At 41.5% G+C, this 16,717-nt stretch overlaps 1 protein-coding gene across 1 annotated transcript in view; it reads left to right on the forward strand.

Moving 5' to 3' along the window:
• Positions 1-16,717, forward strand: part of LOC131229905 (uncharacterized) — a 95,251-nt gene that overhangs the window by 46,301 nt on the left and 32,233 nt on the right. Inside the window, exons 7-10 of the mRNA XM_058225986.1 lie at positions 9,931-10,037; positions 10,171-10,242; positions 11,295-11,346; positions 11,717-12,327. Of these exons, the coding sequence (XP_058081969.1) occupies positions 9,931-10,037; positions 10,171-10,242; positions 11,295-11,346; positions 11,717-12,327 (842 nt within the window). The remainder of the gene's footprint in view (positions 1-9,930; positions 10,038-10,170; positions 10,243-11,294; positions 11,347-11,716; positions 12,328-16,717) is intronic.

A 16,717-nucleotide genomic window follows, 5' to 3' on the forward strand; every position in this document is an offset into this window, starting at 1 on the left:
TCTAGTGAGAGTGCCTAACCTTCTTTTAATAGAAATATTGTGAGAGGGAGGGGCTAGCAACAAAGCTAAAACTATGGAGGGATTCTTTGTAATCTGAAGGTTTTAAAATCAGTCGGATTAAAACAGAGTATGTGGAGTGCAATTTAGTAACCATATAAGTGGAGATGAGGAATTAGTTAAGATTGTTGACCAAGAAGTACGCAAAATGACCATTTTCGTTATCTGGGGTCGATAATTCATGAGAGTGGAGAGATTGAGAAGGACATCAATCATAGAATTGGAGTTGGGTGGAAGAAGTGGAGATGTGCCTTTGGATACTATGTTATTGCCACGTACCAATAAAACTGAAGGGGATATTTTATAGGATATCTACAAGACCTGGCACTTTTATGGGACATAATATTGGGCAATCAAGTAACAACGTGTTGGTAGGATGAGTGTAGCTGTAATGAGGATGTTGAGATAGATGACTGACAAGATGAGAAGGATAGAATTAGAAATGAATGCATTAGAGGAAATATAGGAGTGTAGCACTAATAGGTAATAAGATGAGGGAAAGTAGACTTAGTTGGTTTGGCCATGTACAACATAGACCAAGAACTACATTGGTTAGAAGAAGTGAGTTGGTTCAAGTTGAAGTCTCTAAAAGGGAAAGGGGAAGACCTAGAAGGATGTGGTTAGAGGTAATTAGAAAATATTCGATGACCTATAGTTTAACTGAGGATAGGGTCCTTGATAAAGTGAAATGGGGGAACAAGCTTCGTGTAGCGGTCCCCAATTAGTTTGGGCAAGGCTTAGATGATGGTAATGGTGAAGACTGTCTTTCTCCTCCTCCTTAGTTTTGCTAAGAAGTTGAACCTTTGAATAGGCCTAAGCACTCAATCCGCCATATTGGGCCTCGATTGGATGATCAGTTGGTGTGATTGCATTAGTTTGGCCAAATGTTAGAAAACTGGCAACAATCTTGGATAATAGGGCGTTAGAAGAGTGATTGGCGAAATATGATTCAAAAGCTATCACCAAATAGCTAGGACAAGGCTACGATGATGATGATGATTTATAAACACACAACTATTGTTTATGTGGTAGGGAGTCTCAATTATATGTTTACACGGAGAGTAGACTTGGCGGGTAGACCTCCAGTAACTCATGTAGTGGCTATGTTCACAGAATATGGATTTTGGGGGGTTGGGGGCTATTTTCTAATTTAGAATTTGTATCATATGGAGATTTTTGGCAAGTTTCACCTTTAGTTTCATGATCATATGGGCCACTGTTGAGTGACATGCCCTATTATGCCTTCCCATGTTTACAATCATGCAAATGGCAACGCTCCTGAAGATCTGAACGATGCAGTGATCTAGGAAAGAAGAGTAGTGCTCTCGGAGATCTAAACAATGCAGTGTGGGAAGTTAGTCTTTGATATCATATCAGGGAGAAGACAATTGCGCGATCCTAATAGGGGAGGAGAAGGTACTTCCAAATCTAATTGACAGAGCAAAGGTAAAGGGGTGGAAGGGGAAGATGAAGAAGGAGAATGGGTTGTAGTCTGGAGCATAAAGGCTTCAATGAGTGGCAAAGAAATTGCAACTCCTGGGCTTCTGAAAGAAATCCCTACCCTCTATGTCAAAGGTTTCCCAGAAGGATGGCTGCCTATAAACTTCTCTTGGGTTTTCGGCTGTGCAAGAGATGTGTTGGAGGTTGTTATTCCACGCTTCAGGGGGTTGACGACCCCTCGTGGCTTTGCCTTCATCAGAATGGAATAGAAGGATAGTTGGAAGAAGCTATGAATCTTCTAAATGAAGAAAGCTTCAGAGGCAAGAAAATGGTGGTGTAGCAGGCAAGATTTGGCTCGGATGTAGTTAACAGGTAGGCCTCCTTGAAGCAAATAGGGCAGCAAAAGGAGTGGGGCTGGAAAAGGGGGGATACGAAGAGGAGGCCATGGTACCACCATCAGGATTCTTGGCCAAAGAAGGAATTTGCAATGGCAGTGTGTGGTGGAGGGAGGCCAGCTTCAATCCTTCAAGAAGGTGGCGGTTGGCGAAGAGGCCCGGATCATAGGAGTACTGGAAATAAGGCTAGAAGGAGATGAGGTCCTGCAGTATAGCAAGCGGGCTTAGAGAGGGACCATGGTACCTAATCAAGTAGTATACGTGGATCTGATAGTGGTGAAGATTGCCTAGCCAACATTATGAGATTCAGTGGTCATGAAAATGAAAAATGGAGCTCCGCTCTCTAACGTCAGAGTATGGCTGAAGGTTTGTTGTAAGCTGGAGGAATGGGACTATAGAATCAAGCCCCTTAAAGCTAACGAGTTGTGGATTTCGTTGAAACCCAGTACCAACTTGGATGAGCTGATTTTGGCGGGGTCCTTGGTCAATGACGGCCTGATTTTGTCTGTAAAAAAAGAAGGGAAAATAACTCTATTTTTGGATGGGAAGATGGGTGGTATCTAATATGGGGCATTCCACTTGAGCTATAGAATAGAGAAGTGTTGGTGGAGGTAGGAGGCTGCATTGGGGAGATTTGGCCATCGATGAGAGCTCTGAAGTGGGTGAAGATATCAGTGCAGTTAGACTCTACATCAAAGTGAAAAGAGCTCACGAGATACCTAGTTCTCTCACAATTTGTGTGGGAGAGGTAGGTATTTAGCTTTTAGTGGAGAAGGCTTGTCTAGTCCTGACACATTGGGGGCAAGAGTGGAAGAAGAGGGAAATTTCGGCTACTTTGAATCTTGCTGGAGAAAGGATTGGGGAAGGAGGAGCACTATTCCCAACCATCGGAGGAGTACCAGAAGCAAGCGCGAAGTAGTGTGAGGCTACGATTGGTTCGCAAGTGGTAGGTGAACACATGGCTCCTTTGGAGGAGACACGTGTTGTTTCTCACTCTGCAGGAGTTCCTACTGTGCCATGCTTACTCAGAGGGACGCGGATTAGGTACTACCCCCACTTGTCCATAGCTCGAAATAGGCTGGGGCTCTGAGGGGCCTAACATGATGTATGGGTTTAGTAACACCATCCATCCATTTTGACTTGTCATTTTAGGGTACAAGACAAAATTAGTTACAAGGCTCAAGTCGACCACACAGTGAGGATTAAATAGCTACCGTTGAAAACTTTTTAAGGACCACGAAAGTTTTGTATCAAGCTAATATTTGTGTTTTGTCTTCATCCAGGTATATGTGACCTTATGAATAGGTTGGATGGAAAATAAACATCATAGTGGGCCCTAGGAAAGTTTCAACGGTGGGAGTCATTCTCACCACTGCTTCCTATGGTGTGGTCCACTTGAGATTCGGATTTACCTCATTTTTTGGGCTTGTATCCTAAAATGATATGGAAAAAATGAATAGATAGTGTAAATAAACCCATACATCACAGTGCCCCCCCTCAGAGCCTCAGCCTGTTCCAAGCTAGGGACAAGTAGGGGTAGTTCCTAATCTGCGTCCCACTCATAGTGGAGTACATGGTAGTGGGAGGCGCTACTTGTGGAGGCCAATAGCACATGTACTATAGATATTTCCTCACCTCGCTTGTGCGATGAGGCTTGGTCTAAGGCTGTGGAAGTGGAGCCGGTTCCGTATCTAACTTGGGTCTAAGCTGGAGATTCGTATGCTGAAGTGGTAGAATTTGATGGCTTCGAGGTGGCTCTGCATCAGGTTTCAGGGGAGGCTCGGTGGTAAGCCTCTGATGTTGAATTGCTTCAGAGGCCCCTCAAGTCCCATTCCTCTGCTTCCGTCGACAAGCAGGCAACACTTGGAGGTTTCTATTCCCGTGCTTAGCTTTTGTGTAAGGTGCAATCACCATGTAATTTTGATGGCCCTATCATGGAAAGAAGTGGAGACACGTGCATCCCTACCTCTCCTATCAACGATCCCTATGATTTACATGAGTCATCTCCATCACGTGCGACGGTTCTAGCCGCTTCTATTCGTGTTGAGAAGGCCTTAGTTCCTTATTGAAGGGGATGACTGAGAGCTATTCTACTAAAAGGGAGGGAGACTTTCCTTTGATGGCCTCTCCACAATCTTTTGAAGGCGATCATTCCCTTATGTGACTCCAACACGAGCATCTGGAGAGTGCCTAAGCTCCTTTGCTTGATCAATACATATAGGAGGAGGTTAGGGTGGAAGTAGGAGGGTTGAGGTGGAAGAATTTGCCTTGGCGATTATTGAGGCTAAAGTTTCCGCTGAAGGGAATTCTAAAGCATAGGGCGAGGTTTTCTTCGAGGTGCTGGATGCAACCCCGCTGTTGATAACAGGAAATAGGGTTGATTGTCATCCCACAAATGAGACGCATCATTCGAACTCTGCCAAGACAGTTCAACCAAGCCCAATGATCGATCTTATCTCAGAGGAAGAGATTGGCTAGATGAAGGATGCAATTGACAGAGTGGGAAGAAAATTGGGCATGTCCTTCCAAGCGAGAGATGAGGATACAAACACACTTATTTAGTTCATTAAGGAATGGGTAAATTAGTCACAGAGAAATTTGCGACGTATCCCAAGAGCTCAAAGAGAACTGAGACGATTATAAACTTCGATCAACTTTTGTATTAAGAAACAACACAAGATCGTCTAATAGGGGCAGAAGGGCCAGGTCTATTTCACGATGAGTGTTTTAAGTTGGAATGTTAGGGGATTGGGGAGCAAGGAGAAGTGCTTGCAAGTCAAAGAAATATGCAGGAAGTCAAAAGCTTAGATCATTGCGCTTTAGGAAACCAAACTTCCTTCTCTAGATAACAATCTTTTAGATGACATTTGGGGCATGCATCGGAAGGAGTACGTACATCTGGATGCAGTGGGATCTTCAGGCGGTATTATGGTTGCTTGGAACTTGAGCACATGGAGAAAATAAGAAGGTTGGTATGGTAACTTCTCAATCTTTGTGATCCTATATGAAATTTCTTCAGGTTTCAGATGGCTTTTCTCTACAGTTTATGGTCCGTGTAAAGCAACTAGTAGAACCCGTTTTTGGGAAGAGTTGCATAGCATCGCTTCGAAGTGGTCCCTGACGTGGTGCATTGACGTCAACGTTTTCATATTTAGGTACGAGAAGTCCCTTGAATCTCGCATTACTAAAAGCATGCGGGCTTTCATTAAATGGTCGCAGACCTATGTTCTCATAGATATTCCTAGGAAAGGTACTAAGTTCACATGATCGACAGGCAGAGTAGTTTGATTATGTCCCGTCTTGATAGATTCATGGTATCACTTGATTGGTTGGCCAAATTTCCCTTGGTCCAACTTACGGGTTCCCTAGAATGGTATCAAACCATAGACCTATTACGCTTCATACGGTGAATGAGAGTTGGGGCCCCAAGCCCTTCATATTTGAATTGTCTTGGCTTGAGGTGGACTACTTCTATGGGCTAGTGGAGAGTTGGTGGAATTCCTTTCAAGTAGCTGAGGGGGTTGACTCCAGATTACACCAAAAGCTTAAGCTCCTTAAAGGTAAATTGAAGATATGGCGTAAGGAGATTCATGGAGAAAGAGAGGATGAACTTTCTGGCATATTAGATGAGATCCACTCTCTCGACATCAAAGAAGAAGGCTCTCATCCATCTGTTGAGGACACCTTGTGGAGAAAGGACTTGCTTTTAAAAGCATTCGGAGCATCTCAAGGAGGAAGAAATTAAATGGAGGTAGCGGTCAAGAGCCTTATGGTTGAAAAAAAGTGACAAAAATGCGCGATTCTTTCACAATATAGCCTCGGCTAGAGCGAGGAACAATAGAATTTCCTTGATCATCGTGGATGGTAAAAGAATTGAAGACAAATCACATGTATGCGACACTATTGCTGGCTTTTATGAGAAACTCTAATCCAAGGAGTCTTGGGTAAGACCAAGTCTTGATGTTCTTCACGTCGATCTTTTATTGGAGGAGAAAGCTGAATTTTATTTTTTATTTTTGGAAAAACAAATATCTGAATTTGAAGTGCAGGAGGCCGTGCAGGAGCTTGTATAGAGGGACAAAGCCTCGAGCCTCGATGGTTACCCAATGGCCTTCTATCAAGTTTTTTGGAAAGTCACGAGGAAGGATGGCATGAACTTTATTTTAGATTTCTTTGTCAATGGTTGATTAGCTCCAGAGTATGGTGCGTCGTTTATGGCTATTATCCCCAAAATAGGAGCTGAGAGTTTGAAAGATTTTCGACTGATCAGTCTCATTGGCAACCTGTTCAAAATCATAGCCAAGATTTTAGCATCGCGCTTCTAAGAGGTGATAGGTGACGTTGGCTTTTGTGGGTGGGCACTAGATTTTGGATAGTGCTCTTCTAATGCACCAATGCTTAGACTATTTTTAAGGAAAAGTAGTTGGGTATTATCTGTAAATTGGACATCGAGAAAGCATATGATCATGTTGAATGGGATTTCATTGATTATCTTTTTTAGAGAATGGGATGTGGGGCTAAGCGATGAAAATGGATTTGGGCTTCTGTGGGATTCTTAACTCTTTCGGTTCTTGTTAAAGGCTCTCCGACAGGCTTCTTCAAGCCTTCTAGGGGACTTAGGCAAGGGGACTTGTTATCTCTCTTTCTCTTCTTGATTTTGGTGGAAGCCTTTAGCCGTATGCGGTCTTAAGGTCAAGATTCTAACATGATTAGTGGGTTTAGGATATCCAAGTTTGCGAAGCCTCTCTCATCTTTAGTTTGCCGATGACACCATTATATTTTGTGATGCCGATATGTTGATGGTGGAAAATCTCCGAAAGGTAATAGTGTGTTTTGAGGCAATGCCGGGCTTGAAGGTTAACTTAGTCAAGAGTGAGATTCTTGGCATCCATCTATCTAAAGAAGATATGTCACTCTTTGCCTCAGTCTTCGGGTGCAAGGCTGGGTCTCTTCCCTCCTCTTATTTGGGGCTTCCTTTGTGCATTGGGAAACACACAATGCATTTATGAGATAAGGTTATAGAAAGAATCGAAAGAATCCTTTCTAGGTGGAGTCGTTACCTCTCTTTAGGTGGGTGTCTAACTTTAATTAAACCAATTTTCTCCAACGTGCCACTTTATTTCATGTCTCTCTTGAAATGCCCACATGTTGTTAAGGAAAAGTTGGAAAAACTTAGGAGGGATTTCTTATGGAAGGGATAAGCTGAAGGCAAGAAATTCCATCTGTTGAAGTGGGATGACATTTGTAAGCCACTTAAAGAGGGTGGGGTTGGTATAAGAGATCCCTATAGCATGAATTTGGGTCTTCTCGGGAAATGGTTATGGTGATTTGGCACGAAGGAATTTATTATTATTATTATTTATTTATAGAGAAGCCATTGCATGTAAATATGGGCTAAATGAGGGGGTTGGGATGTGAAGGACTCCTCTTTAGATGGGGCTTCTAGCATTTCGAAGAAGTCTATTATGTCTCTTAAGATTGAATTCAAGGAAGGAATATCATTTTCTATACAAGATGGCTCGAGAGTCAAATTTTGGGAAGACGCGTGTTGTAGTGAGTTGCCGTTATCTCAAATCTATCCAAGGTTGGCTCGCATAGTGACCTTTAAAGACATCAAAGTGGCGGAATGCTTTCCCGGATTCGGATCCGGATCCATAGTCAGCTGGACTTCCTGTTCAAAAGGGTGTTGACAATCCCGGAGGTTGAGGAGCTTGTCTCTCTTGTAGAGCATCTCCGGTTGGTTTGCCCATTGGGAGGAAGGGATGTTGTGGTTTGGAAAGCTCATACTTTTGAAAATTTTAAGGCCAACTCTTTCTTGATCATGATTTAGCCGAGTGCTACATGTATTGCGAGCAAGGTAGTCCGTATCAGTAACAGTGGCTGTAACGATCACCACCGTTACTGATACGGGGTGTAACGACTGTTACGACCCCTATAACGGTTGGAAAAAAAATTTGCCTTTTTTTTTTTTTTGGAAAAATACCTAGAAAATCTAGAATAATGTAAATATTCGAAATCTGTATTCATTTTTTTATTTTAATTTTTAATTTAATTTAATTTTTTATTTTTTGTTTTGAACATGTTTATGGTAGCATAATAGTCCACTCTTTGGTGAGAGTGTTGTATTAGGTTGTTTGGTGAATTTATGAATATGGTTACGTGTTTCTAATGTTTACACATCACAATCAAGCATTAGAATTAGAAGTCGAAAAAAAAGGCATATATACCACTTTTTCGATTATTATTATTATTATTATTTTTTAAATGGCCCTCGGAGCTTCTATTCACCCAAATTGCTTCAATCAACTGTTTTAATCCCAAAAACACGAGTGGTTGGAATATGTTGTAGAATGATTTTAGAATGAGAAAAGTGAAAAAAAATAATAAGAAGAATGGATTTTCATAAATAAAAAGTGGTCATTTTTCGACCGTTACAGGGGTAACAGTCATTATGCCCTATAACGGCTGTTATGGCCCTCATAACGGTTGATACAGTGCCGAAAAACCAACTGCCTAGTTTTATCCCTGTATCGTGTAACGGTCACGGTCGTTAGTAGTAACGGATATGGAACAACTTGATTGTGAGAGATCGGACTGATCACTTTTGGTCATATAGAGCCACCCCCAAAGGTTGTAGCTTTTGTGTGGTTAGTGGGTAGGAAGAAAGTCTTGATGAATGACGATATCTAGAAGCGCTCCATGATTATTCCGAACTGTGTCCTCTTTGCAAGCAAGCAGTAGAGTCTATGGACCACCTATTCATTTTCTGCCCCTATACTTCCAGGGTGTGGTCTTACTTATGGAGTTCAATACTCCATGGGTTATGTCGAGCAACGTCAAGGATATGCTTTGGACCTGGCACAGTGGAGGGTTTGGTAGGAAGGATGGATTTGTATGGTGTCTTCTTCTACCTGCAATCTGGTGGACATTATGGGCCAAGTGAAATAGTTGCTGCTTTCGCAACATCTCTAGAATGGTGGAGGCCGTCTTGGCCAAAGTTTCGGCATGTGTCTCCAAATGGGCCTCTGTGCTAAATGAATTTTGAGTTCAAGTAGCTGTATTTTTGGTTTCGTAGGGATCTTTCTCTTTTTCTTCTTATTGGCTGTTTTTACTTGCTAACATTTTGGAATAGACGCTTCATTACTCCTGCACCCTAAACTCTTGCCACTTTGCTTCATGCCTAGTCCAACTATAGTTTCATCTAGTAGCAATTGCACTTGCTAGTAGCATTTGAACCTGCAGACCCCAGCATGAGTGATTATTATTATTATTATTTTCAAGGTATGATGATGATAGAGATTTTAGCACCTCCAAATAGTAGTGGCAAGGTTATGGTGGTGTTCACAATGATGGAGATGATGATGATGATATTGAAGATGACAATGATGGCCCCCTGTAGAACTCACTTTTTCTTTAGACAGGAGAAAGATATCACTGTCATCTCTTTAACAGACAATAGTTTATCCATCTACTAGCTGCCACTTTAGTATGAGCATGTGGGTGTTTAAGCATGTTCTGATTCTTAGGAGATTGTTTTGTCTACTTAAACTTGGACAATTACAAATTAGGGATGTGAGATCAGCCTTATGCCCCTTCAACTGCTTTAACTCTGGAATTTTGCAATGGTTTAAGATGTGCGTAAAATATTTCTAGTGATACCAAACGCTTAAGTGTCCTTGATGTGGTCTATGGGCCATCAGAAACAAAAAAATCATGAATGTTTTTGTGGATAATCTTTTGGTTTTGGTGTTGAAAACTGTTGTGCCTTTGTATGCTGGGAACTGAACCAATTGCCATTTTCATGCAAATGTGCATGAATAAATCTGTTGAATTCATGGGTAAATACAGTGTGGTTTTCCTTATGTTGGTATTATCTCATTTTGATGTGGTACTGTCACAACTTCATTTTCTATTCACTTAGAATTCCCTGTTCATCTATATTTTTTGTTGCCCAAAAGAGTGTGTTCTGATATTGTTCTTGTTTTATATGCTTTTATATTTCGTTAATATATTCCACCATTTTCTTTGTATATTTCAGCCCTGGGTTTCACTCGAGTACCATGACATAGGCAGCTCCTTTTCAAGCAAATATCGGCAAAAGATGGCGGCAGAAGAAAGCTGTCATATACAATTTTTGATGACCTTGTATGCCTTCACAACTTTATTACTTAATCTATATGCGTTTTGAGTGGAATAATCTGTGCCTCAATGTCTAATTTTCTTGGTGTCGACTATTTTTTGTGTCTTACCATGTTAAACTTCTTATTCTTTCCTGAAGGTACGACTATACCAACTCTCTTTGCCCAGGAACATCTGGTGATAAAAGTCACATTAAAGGCCCTCCAAGAAGGTATGGATTTATATTCAAGTATCTGCTTCTAGTTGTAATGTAATCTTGTAGAGATTTTACTTAATTATATTATGCTCTCTCTAAAACAGAAAACAAAGTAATTATGCTCAGCTCATGATCGTGTCAGTCGTGTACATGTGTTTTTCTTTAGCTATTGCACTTGCGAACTAAAATTTATACTAGAATACATTTTTCAATATAATTTCCCATACAAACGTGCCCTTCATTTCTCATTCTTAAAGGACTTATGTCCAAGACCTACAGATTGACATGTGTCCATGTCCAACTTACACAGTACTTCATCTACTGAATGTTGATGGTGTAAGACAGGCTAATGGTTAGATGAGCAATGAACTTCAGTCTGGAATGAGTGATCAGAAGATAGAGAACTAGTGCAGAGAAGCTGAATAAGGTGGCATTTATCATCACATTACTTTGTAAACCATGAGAGAGGCCATGCAACGTTTGTGTGACAAATATGGTTTGAGAGAGATTATCATGAGAGATCGAAGAAGATTGTGAGAGATTGAGATAAAGAGGGATGGAGTGATGGATCAAGGATTACACCCTTAGGCCTATGCCTTACTAATTTGACATTCCATACGCATTGCATCTCTTTTTGTAAAATTTACTCAGTTCTGTAGATACTTAAGCTAATCATGTGGGAGGGAGGATGGAAGATTATACATCTAGGTCTATGCCTTACTAATTTGACATTCTATACACATTCTATTTCTTTTTGTAGAATTTACTAAGTGCTTATGCTCCTTTCCCGGCATAAGTTTTACTAGATAACTATGCTTCCAAATAATCACGTAGGAATTGGCTATTTTTTATTTTATTTTTTTATTTTTTTTGTTGCTCTATTGATTTGATTACGTCCGTCTCTAATTTTGGTGTGTATTGTGTGGCTTCTCTTACCTTCAGCTTTTCTGAAGTGAACAGAAATGGAAAATACTCACCTTAAAAATGTATTCATCATCATAGAAATCTGCATTATTCACGATGATATGATTGAAATATGGAAGTTTAACATTTTCTATTTTGTGCAGATTCTTACTTTCACTGCCATTGGAAGAACGGTTCAAAAGGTGGCTTTCTGAGGTCAGTAGTCTTTGTTACACGAGACACATCTTATGATTATCATTCACTGGTCAGTTAATGCATTTCCGAAACTTTCTCCCAGTAAGTTGTTTACCTGATTAATTATAAGAAATAATATATTTTCTAGCCTTCTAGGCAATAATTTTCCAACAATTTTTTGTAGCAAAGTTATTGAGTTGTTGCTTTTGGTTCATGGATTAGATAGAAGAGTTTCTGTTAAGTGATCATTCTTCCACTGTCTCTCATGTTTAATAATTGTCTTGTAAACTCATTCATAGCTGAACCTTTTATCTGTACCCATGCATCTTTTGTAGCTATAAAGCTTGACCTGGTTTAGTCTGTACTTTAATTGAGCGTTTCTTCTTCATAGGGGCCTCAAGTCCATCGATTTCGTGCTCTTATGCACCTTGCTCCTGCCAACTCCGAAGATGATGTTCTTAAGGTTGTTCAGCAATATGCAGATCTAGTGCAGGGATTGTGGGTTTCAAAAAGTTCATTGCTATATGAAGGTTTTGAAGCCCTAGCTAGAGATTACATCCTTCTCTTGTTTAGCAAGAACAGATTTATTCGCCACGACGAGCTAAAGGGGTTGAAAGTTCACAATCAAATTCTGAAACGCATCTTGCTTCCATTGGCTGTTGAAAGATCTGCCTTTCGGGATTGGAAATTCAAGGAGCCTGAGGATGGTTTATTTATAAAATGTCACCCAGACATTGTAGAGGAGCAGAAGCAAGCTTGGTCTGCCCGTTTAAAACATATCACAGATGCCATGCATGGAGTCGGGAGAAGTTTACTTGCAGTGAGCAAGAATTCTTCCAAGCCAAGTACATCCAACAGGATTTCTGCTTCAGGTAATGCTGATGAAGGCACGAAAGGTGTTGACGGGGTATCAGGCTCCAGAAAAGTCACAATGTCAGAAGAAACTCGAGAAGCTCTCCCTAAAGCACTTGTGGAACTCTTCCGCATTCACAAAGTTTGCAGGTAATGCATATCATAGAAGCTATACATATCTCAAACTTCTGCTCTTCCCTGTAGTTCATCTTTTGAAAAAGATGCTTGGTAGACTACAGGCTTAGGGAAAAACTAAATCTGGAAAACCTTTTGGCTACGTTTGGTTGAATAAGTGAATTGAACTGTGATCATTCAGTTTATTCAGGAGGAAATATGAAAAGCTAATGATGTTTCTTAGTCCTCAGACTGCAATTAGTCTCTCAAGCTAATCTAAAGAGATCCTTTGGATCTTGCTTCTTGCCAGGCTCAACTAAAAGATCATCATCATCCTCCTCATTTATTGTGGTTTTGTAATGGAGATTACACCACTATTTCTTAACTGTTAACACTCACCTAATTTGCTACATATCAGTGATGATATCTTGACAAAGTGGCTTAGTTCAAATACAGGCCAAATGCTGAGAAGGAACTAACCATAAAGATATATGGAGTAAAAAATGTACCATGTTTATTGTTTCGTTATGCAAATTACCATGCACTCTCAATTATTAATAAGATAGTGTTTGTCAGTAAAAGGAAGCATACTTTTCAAAATTAATCTCTTAATCTGATTAAAGATTGGCAGTGTGTAGATCTCAAATTTCTAGAACAAATCTGAAAGGTAATGGTTCGGATATTATACCTTGGATCAAATCTGTGAAGGATGAAATTGTCAATGTCATTATACCTTGAGTTGGGGAAGTCTTTTTATGATCTATCCTCAATGAAGGACAATTTGCTCAAGCAAATCTAGATCCCACTATAGGGCCGAAATGTAGATCAACAGGTTGAAATCAACCCGTGAGTGGACCACCCAAGTGCTAGAAGAGGGAGGAGGATTCTCTCTCTCTCTCTCTCTCTCTCTCTCTCACACACACACACACACACACACACACACACACACACACACACACACACACATTGTGCTGGACCGATGTATAAAACTAAATACTAAATGGAGATCAATCAGAAAATTAATTTAAATTATTAAAAATCACAAGCATACTAAATACCATCTCACATTCCATGATTCTAAGAAAAAGTTATGAAAAGTTCAAACCTAAATTAACAAGCATATGTCCCACATGACATTAAATGCTTGAAACTAGGATCTAATGTAGGAACATCCAAAAAGCATAGGGATTATCCTAACTAAAAAGGAAAAATCTAAAACCACCTAGGGCTATCTAGATTTGGGTGTGGGTAAGGCTAGGGTTTAGGGAAATTGGGGAAAACTTGAAATTAGGGTTTAATTGGGTAAAGGGGTTGGTTATTTAGGTTTTAACTAGATGGGAATTAGAGTTTTGGATGGTTGGTGGCTAGGGATTTGAGATGAATGAGGGGAATTTGGGAATTAGGGTTTGGAAAAGTTGTTGAAATTGGGAATTTTTGGAATAAGGTATTAGGGTTTGGGTTTGGATGGGGGAATGGAGAGGGTTTTGATGGGAAAAGGGAAGGAAACAAAAGGGATAAAGGGAGACTGTACGGCCAGCCCTATGGGCTCACACGTGTGGCCATACGGTCGCATGTGTGGGTTCGGTAGGGTAGGGTTTTGAGTTCCAAGGTCAGGTTTGATGTGGGAACGATGAAAGAGAAGGATTGGAAGCGTTTGGAAGGGGTTATGAAGAATGTGGATGGGAGAAATCAAAAGTAGTAACAAATACCTTGTAAAGAAGAAACTCAAAATGGATAGATGAGAACCTCGCACTCTTGTTGATGGAAGATCGGCCTCGCACCAATCTATCTTTCAAGTCACATACCCACACCCCACCCCCCAGTCTAAGAAACAGTAAGAAGATTACAAAATAGTCCATGCTTTATCTTTTAGCCAAAATAACCCTAGTTAAAGGAAAACATATAAAACGACTCATAAAGTGTCCAAAAGCATAAATCAAACTTAAAACTAGATCCTAAAACATATATATGTCGTATGATGAAAAATGGTCCACGATCAACGGCCCGATCATGTACTCCATGCGATCCAACTGTGTGTGTGTGACATCCACACTTGAAATTTCCAGCACATCTAAATTCATTGAAGTTCTAATTCATGGACAATCCATCTTGTTTTTCTTCTTGTAATTCTTCTTCTTCTCCCTTCTTTTTTCTTTTTGTCTTTTTTTTAACAAAACCTGTCAAGCGTTGATATTTGAAGTTTTCGGTATGAGAACGACAATTCCCCTGGCCACCCAGAACCACACGTGGCAAATATGTAACTCAAATTTAAAGTGTCCAAATGGTGGGCCCTACTTTGTATGGATCATAAGGCAACATAAACTAGAGAAATTATATTTTAATTGGTAAATTGATGAATGGCGTGGACAGTGATTTGTGTATGCAATTTCTATTTCACCACAACACATTCTTTTACAAACAGAGTTCAAAATTGTTATAAGATTATGCTTACCTACCTTTGATGATGACGTGATGCCGCCGCCGCCGCCGATCATGCTACGAGGAGAATCGTTGAGTAGAGGCGAATCGTTGCAAGAAGATTCGACAGGAAACGCGAGAAGAAAAGATAGTGCTACAACGACTGAGAACCCGGATGACTGGAATAAGAATTTAGAGGAGGAAGCAGGTAGCACTGGGTGGAAGGTTGTTCCAGGCAGGAAACACAATCAGAAGGCTTCAACTCTAGCTAGGAGAAGGAGAAACTCCTATCCTACCCTTTTCGTTAAAGGCTACCCACCCGGATTGCTACCGATCAACATCTCTAGGATTTTCTGCCATGCAGGGGCGGTGATGGATGTCGTGATGCCAAGAGACCGGGAGTACGGCTCATATAGAGGCTTCGCCCTCGTCCGGATGAGCTTTGAAGTTGAGCTTGCTAGGGTGGTGGAAATGCTACATGGCGTGAAATTTGTTGGGGTTCCATTGTTAGTCCAGCGAGCCAGATTTGGGCCCAATTATAGAGATCAAATCCGGAAGCCCTCTACATACGATTATCCTAAAGCACGGGCCCTGTCACCTTCGATATCATGAAGTCGGGGGATCACTCATTCAGAGACGTCCTCCTCCACGGCAACCCATCCTCTAGAGAACCACCCAAATACCCCCCTAGAGCTGAGCCAGAGGTCACTGTCCCGAATTATCCTGTTCGTGAGGAGGCCATAGAGGGCCAGACGGAGGGCGTGCTTTCAGTAAACCAGGAATGTTTTAACCAAGCTAGGGCAAAGCTCGCAAATACAGTAGTCATAAGAACCGAAGGAGGAGCTTCGATCTCGCAAGTGAAGGAATGGATCAAGGATTGTACAAGATTCCACCCTGGTAATTACGTTATTAAACCTCTGGGTTAAAATGATCTATGGGTGAAGGTATGTCCTGGCCTTAACCACGAGATGTTAACAATGGCAGGGCACCTTCATGCTTACAATCTAGTTATTAGAGTTATGGCGTGGGACTTCTCCATGTTCGGGATGGAGAACGTTTGGATCTTGATATGGGATGTTCCTCTAGAATGTTAGTTCGATGATTTCCTCATTTCCACTGCTTCAAGTGTGGGATCCTTGCTAGAGGTTGATTCCAAATCTAAGCTAGGAGTGGAACTGGGGGTTATAAGAGCTCGGGTGAGGAGGAAGAAGGCTTCTCCCTTGCCTTCCCACCTGTCTGTCAAGATAGGAGATAGGCTGTTGTTACTGCCGGTGCAAAAGGAGGAGCTAGGAATCGTATACCCAAGATGGGGCGATTTTTGGAGAGCAAAGGAACCTCTTCCATAACCATCGGAATCGGTACCGGAGAAGTTAGTCTCCGAGGGAGTTCGTCCCACATGCTCTAGCGCACCACCGAGCGTGACCCCTGCCAGTTCTGCTGCCACCATTAACCAGGCATGCATCCCGAGAGAAGGGGGGACGCGTGGTAGGTGTTCTGCGGGCCCTACGTCGCGTCTTCCTGACGCAGCCGTATTTTCCAGCAATAAGTCGCCGTGGGTGCCGGAGAATACGCCATGTGGCACTGTTGCTCTTATGATGCCTCTACAGACAAGCCTTCGACGTGACGGTTCGAATGCATTTAAAATAAGGGACGATCAGCTGTTGCCATGTCTCCCTGCAACGTCTCACTCATCGAGACGCCAGGACGTCGTTGTAGAAAAATCATCGGGGTTTAGACACGTGGAGGCGATGGATATCGACCCAGATTTTGATCACAGACACGTGGTTGCTCCTATGTCTAACCCGAGTTTGTTGTCCCTTGCTGAGATTGGGCCCAGAGTCTCGGGTCCGATCCTGACCCGACCGCGTTGCTTCCTTACTACATCTCTCCCTTCACCCTCGTACGAACCCGATACTTCTTTCACTACCTCTGTCACCATCCCTGCCTCCCTACCTCTCCCATCTCCCATTGCCCTTATCCATAAGCCTGATTTCCATCTGAATCCGTT

The sequence above is a fragment of the Magnolia sinica genome, chromosome 16 (assembly GCF_029962835.1).
Source record: "Magnolia sinica isolate HGM2019 chromosome 16, MsV1, whole genome shotgun sequence".
Taxonomy (NCBI): domain Eukaryota; kingdom Viridiplantae; phylum Streptophyta; class Magnoliopsida; order Magnoliales; family Magnoliaceae; genus Magnolia; species Magnolia sinica.